Here is a 15,119-nt window from a genome sequence, read left to right on the forward strand (position 1 = left end):
CAAATATGTGACACTAGAAAAATAGTTTAAATGAATCATGGGACATCACAAGGTGAACCATTTTGCAACCATTATTTTGCAACCATTGTAAAGGAGAACTTTCCAATTTTGTTTTTTTTTTAGATTTTTTATTTATTTGAGAGGGAGAGTATGCATGAGAGATGGACAGAACAGGATCAGGAGGAGGGGGACAGGGAGAGGGAGAAGCAGACTTCCTGCTGAGCAGGGACCTGGGGACTCAGCCCTAGGACCCTGGGATCATGACCTAAGCCAAAGGCAGACCCTTGGCCAACTGAGCCACCCAGGCACCCAACGTTTACAGTTTTTAAACACCCCCAGAAGATACCTGTTACAATGCTGATTGAAAAGAAATGGACAGAATTGTCCTTGCCTTTGTGTAAAGGCTATGCATCCATGGAAAAGCATAGGCACAGAAAAAAAAAAAAAATTGGAAGCAAATACAACCAAATGCATTCACTGGTTCTGTTGAAATGTTGGCGTTACAGTGAGTGAGATCTTTCTGTCTTTATTTTCCAGGTATTTTTAATCATGAATATAAATTAATTTTTTTCTCTGCATCATTTTACGTTTGTATAGATATATAATTATTATACATAGAGAGATATAATTATAATATAATTATAAAGGTATTAGCGTACTTTAAAATTCACCCATCTTAAGGGTATAGTCTGATCTGTGACTATAAAACACATGGTCATACAACCACCGCCACAAACAAGTTCTAGAACCTGGGCCCTGTGAAACATCCCACTGATATTTCTTGAGTACACTTTATTTTTAGAGCACTTCCAGATTTACAGAAACACTGGGAAGCTAGTGTGGAAAGTTCCCACAAACCCTGTACTCAGATTTGCCTGTTGTTCACATGTTATACGATGATAGGCCACTTACTACAATCAGTGAGCCAATGTGATACACCAGGATTAATCGAAGCCCAACCCTCATTCAGATTTCCATAGTTGATCTTATGACTTTTCCTTTTCCAGGATCCCATCCAGGGTACCGTACTACATTTAGTGGTTATACCCATAAGTTAATTTTTAATAAAAAAAAAAGAAAAATTAATTTCAGCTTACAATCCTCCAAATATATTAACTATCCATGTTCTCCTCAGCCTTCTTATTGTTATTTTCACTTGTTGACAAGGACCAGGCCTTGTATTAGTTCTATTTCTTGCAGTTTCCAGTGGGGCACCCTGCAGATTCCCTAAATGGAGCAGGAGGGAGGGAGGAAGAGGAGGAGGGAAAAGGGAAAAAGAAAGCCCTTACCTACAAGAAATAAAAACCTCAGAGCTCTGAGGGACCTTCGGTTTCTGCTGTGGCTTCATAAGTCATGTCCTCTTGACTTTTGTGTCTCCCAGGCTGGAGATTGCAACCCTGAACCGGGCAGACTCAGACCTGGAGGCTTGTCGAACCCAAATCAGCAGAGACATCATTGCCCTTTTGCTGAAGAACCTGACCAGCTCTGGCCACCTCTCCCCGCAAGTAGAGAGGAGGATGGGTGCTCTTTTCAAAAAGCAGTTTCTGTTGCTAGAGAAAGAAATTCAAGAGGAGTATGATCGGAAGATGGTGGCCTTGACGGCTGAATGTGACCTGGAAATGAGAAAGAAGACAGAAAGCCAGTACCAGAGGGAGATGGCAGCGATGGAAGAGGCAGAGGAGTTGCTGAAACGAGTCAGTGAGAGGGTAAGGCAGCTTTGAAAGGAGGGTTTCACTCGCCTCTCTGCTTTCTCTCATACATCTGCCATCCTTCCACCCATTCACCCACCCAGCCATCCTCGTCACCCATCTCTCCATCCCCCACTCCCTGCCCTTCCATCCACCTGTCATTCAGCCATTCATCTGTCCATTCACCCACCCACCACTCTTGCATCCACGTGTCCATCCATCCATCTGTTCACCCCTCCACCTACCACCCTTCATCCACTTGTCCCATCTACAGTCCTTCTCTCCATCCTCCCAACCACCACTCTTTGACCAACCTGTCCATCTATACATCTATCCCTCTACCTCCACATGCTTCTGTTCCCCTGTCCATCCACCCATCCATCTATCCATCCACCTACCACTCTCCTACCCACCCATCCAACCATCTATCTGTCCATCCACCCGTCTACCTACACTCTTCCGTCCATCTACCTATCCCACCTTTCCATTCACCCATCCATCTATCCGTCCACCTATCACCCTTCCATCTACTTGTCCATCTGCAGTTTATCCATCCATCCATCCATCCATCTACCTATCATTCTTTCACCCACTCATCCACCCATCCATCTGTCCATCCACCTGTCTATTCACCCATCCATTCACCCATCCATCTAGTCATTCACTCACCTACTATGCTTCCATCCATCCGTCCATCTATACTTCCATCCATTCATCCACCTACCACTCTTCCATCCACCCATTCACCTAACCATCCACTCATCCACCCACCCATCCCTCCATCCACCCACTCACTACCCTTCCATCTACATGTCCATTCACCCACCCACCACTCTTCCATCCACCTGTCCACCTATATACATCCACTCATCCATTTACCTACCACCCTTCCATCCAAACATCCACCCGTTCATCCAACCACCTACCACCCTTCCATGTACTTGTCCATTTACAGTCCCTCCATCCATCTACCCACCCACCACCCTTCCATCCACCTGTCCATCTATCCATCTATCCATCCATCCTTCTACCTATCATCCTTCTGTTCACCTGTCCATTTACCCATCCGTCTATCCATCCACTTGTCCAGTCACCCATCAGTTCACTTATTCATCTATCCATTCACCTACCCACCACTCTTCCATCCACCTGTCTGTCTATATATCTGCCCATTCATCTTACCTACCACCCTTCCTTCCCCCCATCTACCATCCATCTATCCATCCATCCATTCATCCACCTACCACTCTTCAATGCACTTGTCCATCTATAGTCCATCCATCCAACCACCCCCTCAATCACCCTTCCATCCGCCTGTCCATCTCTACATCTAGCCATCCATTCCCTTAACCTGCATTCCTTTTGTTCACCTGTGCATCCACCCGTCCATCTACATACCCACCACTCTTTCTTCTACTTGTCCATCCAACCATCCCAGACTTATTTAGAAAGATTTTATTGACCACTGTCTGCCTCTCGGTCACTGGACTAAGCAGTGAAGTACAGAGGAAATGAGATATGGTTCTTGGGTTCATGAAGTTCATAGTTTAATGAAGCATCTTCACGTGTAGAAGACATGACCTCATTCAGTTATACTAGAATAGACATATGTTCACAGGTTCATGGGACATCATGGGGAGAGTAAAAAGGCTTCATTCATAGAAGAGTGCATCCACAGAAAGCATGGTTCAGGGAGGCTGTGATGTCAGAGTGTGTGTGTGTGTGTGTGTGTGTGTGTCCATCTGGGCTGCACTCTACTAGGTCTTGGAGCCCTCTAGCACCAGCTCCACCGTCAGACAAACCTGGACTCCCATCCCAGTATATTCCAGTTCAGCTCCTGAAGGGTGTAATTAGCACGACTAATTACAAGGCTGAGGGCGCCCCCTCTTGGCTGGCTGGGAGAGGAAGGAAAAGCTCGCTGGGGCATGGGCTACTCTAGGCTAGGTGCACAGTGCTCAAATCTGAGAGTTCTGACCCCTTAGGTTTCTCAGGGCTGACCTCTGTTGTTTTTCTAAGAAATGCGTCTGTTTCTGTCTTGGGGGAATCGTGCCAGAGTTTTTTCCTGAGTGTGTCAAATCAAGCCTGATTTCTGTCTTCTTCTATGAAAGAGTGGACTTGTGCAGCCCCTGTGGCTTGAGCCCGCATTTCCAGGTCTGGAAACCTGTCATCTTGGGGAGGTCTAACACCTGCTTGGGAATAGGCTTCTGAACTGCTAACTTCTGCTCCCCAGACTGCTGGCCGGCACAGTTATCCCCTGCCGGTGGACAGACAGGGCTGACAGCTCATGGCTCTCAGGGGGTCATCTGCTGTCAGCCCTCACGCAGACACATTGGGCAGAGACCAAAAGAGGCAAGATTCATACCGTCTTAGCCCTACCTTCTCCCTTGCATTCAGTTCCCCTTACCTTAACATGGATCCCGTTTGAGGGTGAGGCTTGTTTTCTGCTTGGCTCCCATATGAGTTTCTGTGGTTACTCTTTTTTTTTAAGATTTTATTTATTTATTTGACAGAAAGAGAGAGAGAGGTCACAAGTAGGCAGAGAGGCAGGCAGAGAGAGGAGGAAGCAGGCTCCCCACTGAGCAGAGAGCCAAACTCAGGGCTCGATCCCAGGACCCTGGGATCATGACCTGAGCCGAAGGCAGAGGCTCTAACCCACTGAGCCACACAGGCACCCCTCTGTGGTTGCTCTTAACAAATGACCACAGATTTCATGGCTCAAAACAACAGATTTTGATTCTATCACATTTCTGGGGGCCGGAAGAACGAAATGCAGGTGTCCGCCGGCACGCCCCCTCTGAAGTCTCTAGGGGCGCGTCCTTTCTTGTCTCTCCCAGCTTCTGGTGGATCCAGGTGTTCCTTGGCTGGTGGCTGCCTCACTCCTGTCTTGACTTCTTGTCCTCACATGGCCATCTTCCATCTTGGGACCGTCTATCTCTTCTCTTATAAGGTTGCTTGTCTTTGGAGTTAGGTCCCACCCAAGTAATCCATGGTGATCTCCTAAGTGCCTTATCTTAATTACATCGGCAAAGATCCTCATTCCACGACAGCCTCAGTCGCAGGTTCTGGGTTAGGATGTGGTTGTGTGTCATGGTGGGGAGTGGGGGTGGGGAACACTCTTTCCACCACCAGAGTTCTGCCAGCTGACCGCCCCCCCGCCCACTTCCCTCCATGACTATATTGGTCCATGCGTAGTCTCCCTGAGCCTGGCACTTCAGAAACCGTGTGGAGCGCACAGCGCCGTGACAGCCCCTAAACCATCTCATGGTCTCTCACTCTCTTTTCTCAAATTTGTTATATCTTTTGTTCCCGTGGACACAGTGCCTGCTTGGAAAGTGTTAGAAAACAGGAGTCAGCAACTAGACCCATGAGCCCAGCTGACCTCTGGGTGGAGAATGGTTTTTATGTTTTTAAAGGATTGTAAAATATCAAAACAAAACAAAACAAGCAGAGGAATATGTGACAGCAAACCCTAGGGGGCCGGCATGCCTTAAAATATTTATCCGGCCCTTTAGAGAAAAGCTTGTCAACTCCAGTTCTAAAACATAAAAAGAAAAACCTCGGGAAAAAAAATATATAGAACCCACATCACCATCCAAGGCAGACAGACGTTCCTTTGGTCTGGGTTTTGAGTTCCTGCTATGCACCTGACCCTGGAGATAGAAGGATAGTAAGGCAGCCCCCACTCCTATCATCCGGTTTCAGCATATATTTTGACCTTTCGCGTACCTTTTTTTAAAAACAAAATCAGGTGCATGCAGTTTATAGAATTGTATGTTTTCACTTAATATCATGGTATAAACATTTTGTGATTGTAGTAAGTGCTCTCACATGTAAGTTTCGGCCACTGTTCTAAGCTCATTACACAGGCCTTCTATTCAGATCTTCACATCACCTCGGTGAGGTGGGAATTGACCGGATCCCACTTTTCCAGCTTAGGAAACAGATTCAGAGAAGGTCCCCTACCTGTGGACACATGGCTGGGGCCAAGACGAGGACCCAGGCAGCATGCACCCACCCCGCACCTTCCCACCCGCGTGGTGCAATGGTGTGTCATACGCCCTCACTGCTGTGGGCCTGGGTAATGCATCCTGCTGGGCTTCTGCCTTTAGCAAACTAAAGGCTCCTTGAAACAATGTAGTTTTAAGTGTTTCCCAAATCCTGGCACAGGTCTTAGGGCCACGAGGAGGGATGGCGGGACAGGGTGCTCCTGCTTCCCTGTGCACCTGCCCCCACTCCCCAGTCTGCTGGCTTGCAGCAGGAGGCCGCCATCACTCGGGGTCCCATGGGTCACCCCGTTCAGACCAGTCGCCTTATCTGAGTCAATGTGCTGCCAAAAGTAGCATCTAAATGGCAACGTCAATAGAGGTATTTCTCTTCCAGCCCTTGCAAGCCACTCCATCTTACAAAACTGCCAATGACCTTGTAACTTATCTGTATATTTATCATAGTCAACTTTAAATAAAAGGTAAGGAAATATTTTGGACATATTACTCCAACAAACATTCATTTTTTATTTTTTAAGAAAACTGAGCAGAATCAGGTTTCTTGATTAGAGTGTAGGAATTCTACTAATTAGAGAGGAAATCTGTCCACATTTAAATGCCTGTGTCATCTCATAGGGTTTTTAAAGTGTGTCTCTGTTGAGAGGCCTTGGGGAGAGTGGTGGTGACCCTGGACTGCGCAGAGACAGCTTGGGTTCAGATCCTCACTCTCTTCTTGCAGAAGGTGCATTGGCTCGGTCCTCCTGGGTCTCAGTTTCCCCATCCTGCCGTTGGAGATACAATTTTTACAATTGGGCATCTTGCTAAGCTGAGTACCGGGAGTATAATTTAGTACAGACACAATTTTCTGTTGCAGTCTCACATTTTTGATGATGCAGAGTCAACAATGGCAAGTTGCTCTGGAACAACCTGGCCCAGACCTCTGATTCTATGTTCCCCCCTATTCTCTCCACAGGATAAGTTACTTTTTAGGGAGCACTGAAAACCAGGGGATAAACATGCCTCATTTCCCTGTGAAGTCCATTGTAGTCGAAAGTTCAATGGGGAGTTGGAGTCTGTGACCATGACTTCAGTATGTCTTTAAAAATGCATATTTGTTGCCAATATTTACAGTATAAGACTTCATGTAAAAATGCAGACTTCCAGCTTCTCATGAAATGGGAGATGTACTGCACTGTGTCCAAATTCCTGCAGAGCCCTCTTTGGTGGGCTGAGTCGTGACTGGCCCTATAGGCAGGCCTTGTTCTCCACTTTGCCCCACTCTCCACCACTCTCATACCAGGACCAGTCTCTCACTTCCATCCACAAGTTGCCTTGCTCCTGCAGGCCCTTTGTGGCAGGGTGTGGGTGTCCCCCTGCTTTATGGCATAGCCTTCTCATCTGTGCCTCCAGGGGATTGAAATAGGTCAGGGGGTGAACATATTTCTGCAGGTCTCTGGACCCCTCAGGAGGCCAGTGTAGAGGAGTTGAGAGGGGCTCCCATCATAAATTCGTGTTAGGGAGTATTTAACCATGACACAAGCATATCATTGCCTCATGCCTTATTCTTCAGAAATATAAATCTAAACAAGGACAAATAACTTTATCTTGGGATTTCCGTGTGTGCACATGCACTTTTTGTCCTGGCTGTGAAAAGCTATATGGATCTCATCCCATCTTTCATTCCTGTTAATTAAAATAAATTGAGGTTTGCGGCTTGTCGAATTTCATACTGCCAGGAGAGAAGGTCACATTGATGAATGAATCAGCCTCACGGGGTTCCAACCCCTCCCTGAGCAGCAGAATGTCCCTGCGCTCCCAGAGTCAGGGGCCTGGCCCCCTCCTGGCTGTGGGGGAACCGCATTCTGTACTGCAGATAAAAGCTGTGAACAACCACTCTGTCCAGAAGAGTGACTCACAGAAGTCTGATCCAATCCCGCTTATAAAATCAGCTTTGCAAAAAGGCCAGGTTGTTTCCTGGTGACCGAGGCAAACCATGAATACCACGGAGCCCCCCCCCCCCCCCCGGAGCTCTGGGCAGGAGGGAGTTCTGGAGCTTGGGGGCTGAGGCTGTGCTGTACCCTGAGGGCAGGGATTGTCATGTGTTGGCTGCCAGCCTTTTGGGGGGCCCTCTCAAAGTAGCACTCTTCTTTGTGGGCCAGATTCTGAATAAATTGAAAGGTAAGGCAAAGGAGCTGGGAAGTTAGAAATCACCTTTATAAGGCTTCTTTGAGTGATCGGAAGTGGAGATGGTAGGTCTGCGTGCTTAGCAACGTGGGTCCCCGACAGCCCTGAGTGTCAGTGGGCATATGGTGCTCTGGTCCCTGATCTGGAGGAAGTATAGGCCTCTCCGTCTGTCCTCACCACCCTCTGACTTTCCTGGGTTCCCACTTAGCCTGCACAGCCACTGAGACCATAGTCTCTTGACCTTGACCCCTCGAATGGCTGTGCCCTTCTCCTCAGGGACACAGACACCTTCCCTTGACTTTGCTCCACCAACATGTCCATCATCTGTGGGACTCTAGAACGAGGAGCCTGAAGATTTGGTTTCATCTCCTCTCCTCTCCTGGCACTGCTGAGAGCTGGGGAAAAACCCATAGCTCCTTGGACCGTGTATTTCTTCACCTGACGTGGACTGTGGCTACGTCCCAAATCGCCACACATTCAGCAACTTAAAAATAACACCCACTTACCATCTCTTTCTATGGCCAGCAGTCTGGACACAGCTTAGCTGGGTTATCTGCCTGGTCTCAGAGGCCTGAAATCTGGGCTTCATTTGGGCTGTCTGGTGCTCAGTGCCCTGATCCCAGCTCACTCATTTATGCACGGAACTCACCTTGCAATGTGGACCGAGGCCCTCAGCTCCTGCAGGCTTCCCTTCTCCATCGGCTGTTCTCAATTCTTCAAGGCCAGCAGGAGAATGTCTCTCAGTTCAGGAAGGCCCAGTTCCTCCTTAAGTCAGACCCAGGATCATTTCTCCTCTGGTTAGCTCAGAGTCTACTGATTAGGGACCTCAATTACATCATCAAGATCTCTTCACTTTTACCGTGTAATAACCAGATCATGGGCTGATGGTCCCGTCGCATTCAGAGTTTATGCCCACACTCAATGGGGGAGGATTTATACAATGTGGACAGCACAGCCAGGTATCAGAGGGCTGTCTTAGAACTCTTCCTTCCCAGGAGGAATTAACTGCACTCCCCTCCTGGGGCATGAGTCTTTTGCACTAGCCGGAGTGAGAAGGTACCAGGAACCCAGTGCTGGCATGTCTCCTCCTTCTTACCTTCATCCTGAGCACATTACAGGCATCCAGGAGCCATTTCTTAATGACTCTGCCTCCTTTCTTACCCAAATCATCTCAACTTTGGCTTGATTTCAGGTATTTTTCTCTTCAACTAAGTCAAGTGCAAAAGATGATGGAAATAAGTGGGAGAGTCTAACAGCATGATCTGTTAATGTTTCCATTTTGCAGACTATTTTCAGGCAGTTTTGATTTGCAAATTTCTATCCCTGTGAGTTTTCTGCTTTGAGACTGCTCTGAAAAGCAATAAGATAGCAGGGAAGGACAGGGTGCTGCAGTATTTCCCAGAGCTTAGCGGCTTTATCATTGCCAGTGTGGGACATGTGTGTGTTCCACATGAGTATGTTTCCTGTGTGTTGTTGTGCATGTGTGTATGCACTGTGTGCTGCTGTGTGTGTATATGTGCTGTGTGTGCACTATACATTGATGTGTGTATGCATGTATGCACCTGTGCACACTGTGTTGCTATGTGCATGTATATTGTGTGCTCGTATGTGTATGCATGTGTGTACCTATATACATGTGCATGTGTGTATGTACTGGTGTGTTGCTGTGTACATGTATATTTTCCATGTGCATGTGCACTATGCTCATGCATGTGTGCGCATGTGCTTATGTGTGTATGCATTGTGTGCTGCGAGTGTATATATGTGCTGTGCATGTGTACACGTGTGTATGCACTATGCACTGCTCTGTGCATGTGTGCATGATGTTTATGCACTGTGTTGCTGTGTGCATGTGTATTTGCTGTGTGCATGTATGCATGTGTGTGCCTGTATACATGTGCATGTTTGTATGCATTGTTGTGCACATGTGTATTTGCCATATGGGTATGCACTATGTTCATGCATGTGTGTGCATGCGCTGTGTTGTGTGTACATATAAGCATGTGCATCTGTGTATGCATGTGCAGGCACACACAGCAGTGCTGTGTTCACACATGTATGCATGCATGTGCGTATATACATTTGCATGTGTGTATGCACTGTGGTGCTGTGGAAGTGCACAGTATTCCCATGTACATGCATATTTGCTATGTGCTCGTGCATGCATGCATGTGCCTGTACACATGTGTGTGTGTGTGCACACTGTTGCTATGTGTGTGTGTGTTCATGCATGTGTGTGTTCATGCACGTGCATGCCTTTGCACTTGCATACGGGCACATGTATGTGCATGCATGTGTATATATGCATGGTGTGTGCCTGTGTGCATGTGTGTGCTTGCATATTGCCTGGGTGTGCCCGTGCGTGCCTGTGGGTGTGTCATCTCTCACCTGCTGCCCCCTCTGCCCACAGTCTTCTGTGGAATGTAACGGCCTCCTGAGGACCCTTCACGGCCTGGAACAGGTGCACCTGAGGAGATCGCTGGCTCTGCAGCAGGAGGAGGACTTTGCCAAGGCTCACCGGCAGCTGGCCATTTTCCAAAGGAATGAACTGCACAATATCTTCTTTACCCAGATAAAAAGTGCTATTTTCCAGGGGGAACTAAAGCCTGAGGCAGCTAGAATGCTCCTGCAGGATTATGCCAACATACAGGTAAGGCTTCAGGTCAGGCTCGTGGCGATGGGAGTGTGACTTCCCATAACCATGCCGGTGATTTCTCCTCTCCCGGACTCTGTCCTGTCTCTTCTCTTGGTTGTGGAGCATGAATGCACCACCACCTTTTCCTTCTGCCTCTGGACGTGCAGATGAGTTTCCAATAAACGGGGCCATTAATAACTTGAAGCCCAGGCCTGGGACTCAGGCTGACTTGGATTTGATTTCCAGTTCCACCGGCCATCAGCTCTGTGACTTTAGGCGAACGGCCTGACTTTCCTGAGCCCCAGGTTCATCACATGTAAAATGGAATAATAGACCTAATGCTCGGAAAGCCTGCGCTTGGCACAATATACATTGAAACCATATGTTAGTGGAAAACACATAAATATACATATGCCTCTGCATGTGTGTGTGTGTGTGTGTTCGTGTAGACCCGGGCCTTGCAGTCCATGTCTGCAGATGCCTGGGGGCCTCTGTGTGTGCTCTTATGTGTCAGTCTGAGTGTGAATATTATTAATCCAAATGGAATTAATTACTAAACGGTAGCAAAAATAGTTGATTCAAGGCCATCATCATTGTTGGTGATTTCTTGGGCCCGTGTGGAGTATTTTACACACACATGTACACCTCCAGTGTGAAATCACTGGTGTGCGGTCCAGTAGCAGATCTCGCGTCCCCCTGGGGTGAGGGTGGTGAGGAGCAGGGCTGTGCCAGAGGAGATCGAGTGACCATCCCCCAAAGTCTCCCGAAAGTGAGTCTTGCGGGATGAGGGAGCCACTCTTGGGAGGCACGGAGCATAGAGAGAACGAGCCAGCCTCTCCATTTTGCTCTAGTTTTTTCCTGCTCCAACCTCAGTGAGAGTAACTAGAGCAAGAATTCTATTCCCAGGTGGGCATGCAGACCCTAAGGCATCATGTGGGTCTTGATGGATTTTGCCGTCATTTTTCTCCTCGTGATGGCCAGTGGTTGATTCTCAACCCCAGGACATTCGAGCTTGAATGTGTGATTGTCAGTCATAACGGAGTCAAGAAGGAGACACCCACGGGTGATAATGGTAGCAGGACACAGGCGTCTTTGTCCCCAGCTGCTGGGGTATTGGAAGACAGCAGCTCTGCGTCTCCTTATGAGCACAAGCCAGCGGTTCCCATGGATCTGGTTTTGTGGAGAATAGGAATATTGCCTCCGTATTCCCGTTATATGGATTCTGCTGCCAGCGAGTCAGGGAGATACCAGTATTCAGCCACATCTGACCGGCCATTCTGCTTTTCACTGTCTGGACAGTGCACGTTCCCAGGCATCAAGAACTGGAGATCCCACATCTTTGGTTAGAGAGGAGACTGTCCGTGGCATCATACGTATCTTGCTGAACAGAGCATTGATCTTTTTGGTGGCCCACTGCAGGGAGACCATTTCCACAGATGGGAAAAGACAGCAGAGCCAATCAGGGCGATGATATTCCACTTGGGCTAATGTTTTAATTACTACTGGTCTGATTGCCACGCCACTGATCATAGCTGCATTTTGGAGCAGGCTACTATGATGCTAGAGCACAGGTGCTGGAATTAGATTACTGAGTTCGAATCCCTGCTTCACCACCTACCAGGAGTACGATGCAGACTCAGTTTCCTCATCTGTGAAATGGGGATAATAGTACTCTCTCTCTACATTAAGTTAAATAAGGCATGAAACGCTCTGAGCCCAGTGCAGGGCCCAGAGAAGACTCCCCAGTGTAAGGTAGATTATCTCTGTCTTTTGTTTGGGGTTCATTATCTTGATTTCCATCTCCTCCATGAGTGTGGAAGTTCTGGGGGTCAGGGCTGATGGCTGATTTATCCCAGAACATAGCACCCATGTCGGTGCTGGGTTTTGAGAGCCCTGTGGGCGAAGGCTGAGTGACTGGGTGAGCTTTGTATCCCCTTTCCTAGGGCAGTAACGTTGTTTTGACAAGTCCTAACTCTGGGTCTAGAAAGCACTTTTCCAAGCTCTCATTCCTTATTAATAGGTCATTTTCTTCTAAGCCTTTGTTAAGAACGGGGCATTTTAAGGTGTTAATCCCCATGGTTCTATGCCTGTGTGTTTTCTTCGGGAAGGAAAGGTAATACTTGATGGGTCTAGAAAGAACAGTCTCTAAATTTTAATCAGGCATATTTTCTTGATTTTTTTTTTTTTTAAACAGGAGAAATTAGAAGAGCTAATGGATTTTCTCCAGGCCAGTAAGAGATACCATCTAAGTAAGAGATTTGGCCACAGGGAGTACTTGGTTCAGAACATGCAGTCGTCAGAGACCCGTGTACAGGGCCTTCTGAGTGCTGCTGATGCTCAGCTCAACCTGTTCATCCAGAAACATGAGCGGTAAGACTCAAAAACCATCCCAGAGGATGCACAAGAAAGGCCTTGCCCTGCTGTCCTCCTTAGAGACCCCCCATGCCGCTCGGTCAGCGAATGCACTGACGGCTCCTAACTTACTCCTTGAGAATTCTCTAGGCGTAAGAATCTTTTGCGCAGTAGAATTTCTAAGACCTTTATGATAACTGGGACAGCCATGCGGTGAACCTTCCTTGTGCCCTTCATTCAGCCTCAGTGGCCAACCCTGATGTCACTCTATAGCTCTACCCAGAGTCATCTTTTTTTTTTTTTTTTAAAGTATTTTATTTATTTATTTGACAAAGAGAGCAAGAGAGCACAAGCAGGGGGAGCAGCAGAGGGAGAGGGAGAAGCGGGCTCCCCACTGAGCAGGGCTCGATCCCAAGACCCTGAGATCGTGACCTGAGTTCAAGGCACCAACTGAGCCACCCACATGCCCCCCTCAACCTGGAGTCATTTTAAAGGAAATCCCCTACATTTCCCTAAGAAATCGGTGGAGGAGGCTTATGTCTGCTCAGTGGTGGGAGGGCCCGCTTCCCCTTGAGCACAGACACTCTGCCAGCTCTTGTATTCACCTTGGCAGTGAAGTCCAAATGCACAGACGCTTGTTGTATGTTGTTCCCGATTTTTCTCTGCAGGACCCGGGGAACCATGCGGTCAGTGGTCATGCAGGCTCAGAGCAAGGCAGCCTTGGCCCCTCTCTGACCTTTGTTCCCAGCTGGTCTTTGGGATGCTTACTTGCAAACAAGGACTTTTATTCTCTTTGGTTATGGGAAGCTCTAAAATAAATAGAGGCATGCCTATGAAGTCAGCTTTCCCAGACCACTCTGTGGTTTTAGGAATTGGTTCTGTCACCTTGGTGATTTTATTAGGACTCTGTGGCTCTCTCGCTCAGTTTAATGAGGATTCTCTGTAAGGTGCGGTGTACTTGAACGCTCGCTACCTGAAGATGCTAATGAATTCGTCACTGCCGTTGCCTTGACACTCGTGATTAATTTTCACTCAAGTGAAAGAAACAGTTCCTGGCCTTGAACCAAAGCACCTGACAGCTGGTTGTACCACTGGGAACAGTTGGCAGGGAGGTGTATTTTACCTCTGATTTTTAAGTTCTATTTTAAAAATTTGGCACAGGGACATCTGGGGGCTGTGTGGCTCAGTCGGCTAAGCATCCCACTCTTGGTTTCTGCTGGGATCATGATCTCAGGGTCATGAGATCAAGCCCCATGCCGGCTCTGCACTCTGCCCGGTCTGCTTAAGATTCTCACACTTTGCCTCTCCCTTTCTCTCTGCTCCTCTACCCACTCATGTGCTGTCTCTGTCTGTCTCTTCTCTCTCAAATAAATAAAATATTTTAAAAATATAAAAAAGTTTAAAGTTGGCACAGACTTACATTTCTTTTTCTTTCTTTTTTTTTTTTTTTTAAAGATTTTATTTATTTATTTGACAGAGAGAGAGTGATCATAAGTAGGCAGAGAGGCAGGCAGAGAGAGAGGGGGAAGCAGGCTCCCTGCTAAGCAGAGAGCCCGATGTGGGGCTGGATCCCAGGACCCTGAGATCAGGACCTGAGCTGAAGGCAGAGGCTCAACCCACTGAGCCATCCAGGTGCCCCCAGACTTACATTTCTTAAGTATGTATCCATCATTCATTCCGTTACCTATTCATTCCTTCAAGAAGCTTCCATAGATATCTACCCTATGCCAAGCAGGAGACCCAGCCCAGTGAAGCAGATAGACCGGGAATAGTCTTGGTGATAGTGATAGTAACAGACTGTGTCACTCAGGCTTCTCCAGAAAAACAAGCAGTGAGATAGATATGAGGGCTTGGTGCACATAACTACAGAGGCTGAGGACTTTTACCACCTGCCCTGTGCCAGCTGGAGACTCTGGAATGCTCTCGAAAGCCAGTGGTGTAGTTCAGTCTTGAGTCCAGAGGCCTGAGAACCGGGGGATCCCTGTCCGAGGACAGGAGAAAGTGAGAGGAGGTGTCCAGCCGGAAGCCCTGAAGCAGGAGAAGGGGGCAGTTTCCTCCTTCCTCCACCTTTTGTTCTATTCAGTCCTTTACTGGATTCGCCGGTGCCCCCCCCCAACATTGGGGAGGGCGGTCCCATAATTTGAGTGCTAATCTCTCCTGGAATCGCCCTCCCAGATGCCTCTGTGCTCAGTGTTTAATGTGGGTGCCCTGTGGCTAGCCAGGTTAGTGTGAAGAATTAACCCTATAGGATATTCCCAACATTTACCTCTTGGACTT

At 47.8% G+C, this 15,119-nt stretch overlaps 1 protein-coding gene across 4 annotated transcripts in view; it reads left to right on the top strand.

The window, feature by feature from the left end:
* EVC2 (EvC ciliary complex subunit 2) overlaps positions 1 to 15,119 on the top strand; it is a 118,109-nt gene that overhangs the window by 58,714 nt on the left and 44,276 nt on the right. For all 4 annotated transcript variants that reach the window (XM_032333808.1, XM_032333809.1, XM_032333807.1 and 1 more), the window contains exons 10-12: positions 1,382 to 1,706; positions 10,266 to 10,505; positions 12,685 to 12,860. In XM_032333808.1, the coding sequence (XP_032189699.1) occupies positions 1,382 to 1,706; positions 10,266 to 10,505; positions 12,685 to 12,860 (741 nt within the window). The remainder of the gene's footprint in view (positions 1 to 1,381; positions 1,707 to 10,265; positions 10,506 to 12,684; positions 12,861 to 15,119) is intronic.

The sequence above is a fragment of the Mustela erminea genome, chromosome 2 (genome assembly GCF_009829155.1).
Source record: "Mustela erminea isolate mMusErm1 chromosome 2, mMusErm1.Pri, whole genome shotgun sequence".
Taxonomy (NCBI): Eukaryota; Metazoa; Chordata; class Mammalia; order Carnivora; family Mustelidae; genus Mustela; species Mustela erminea.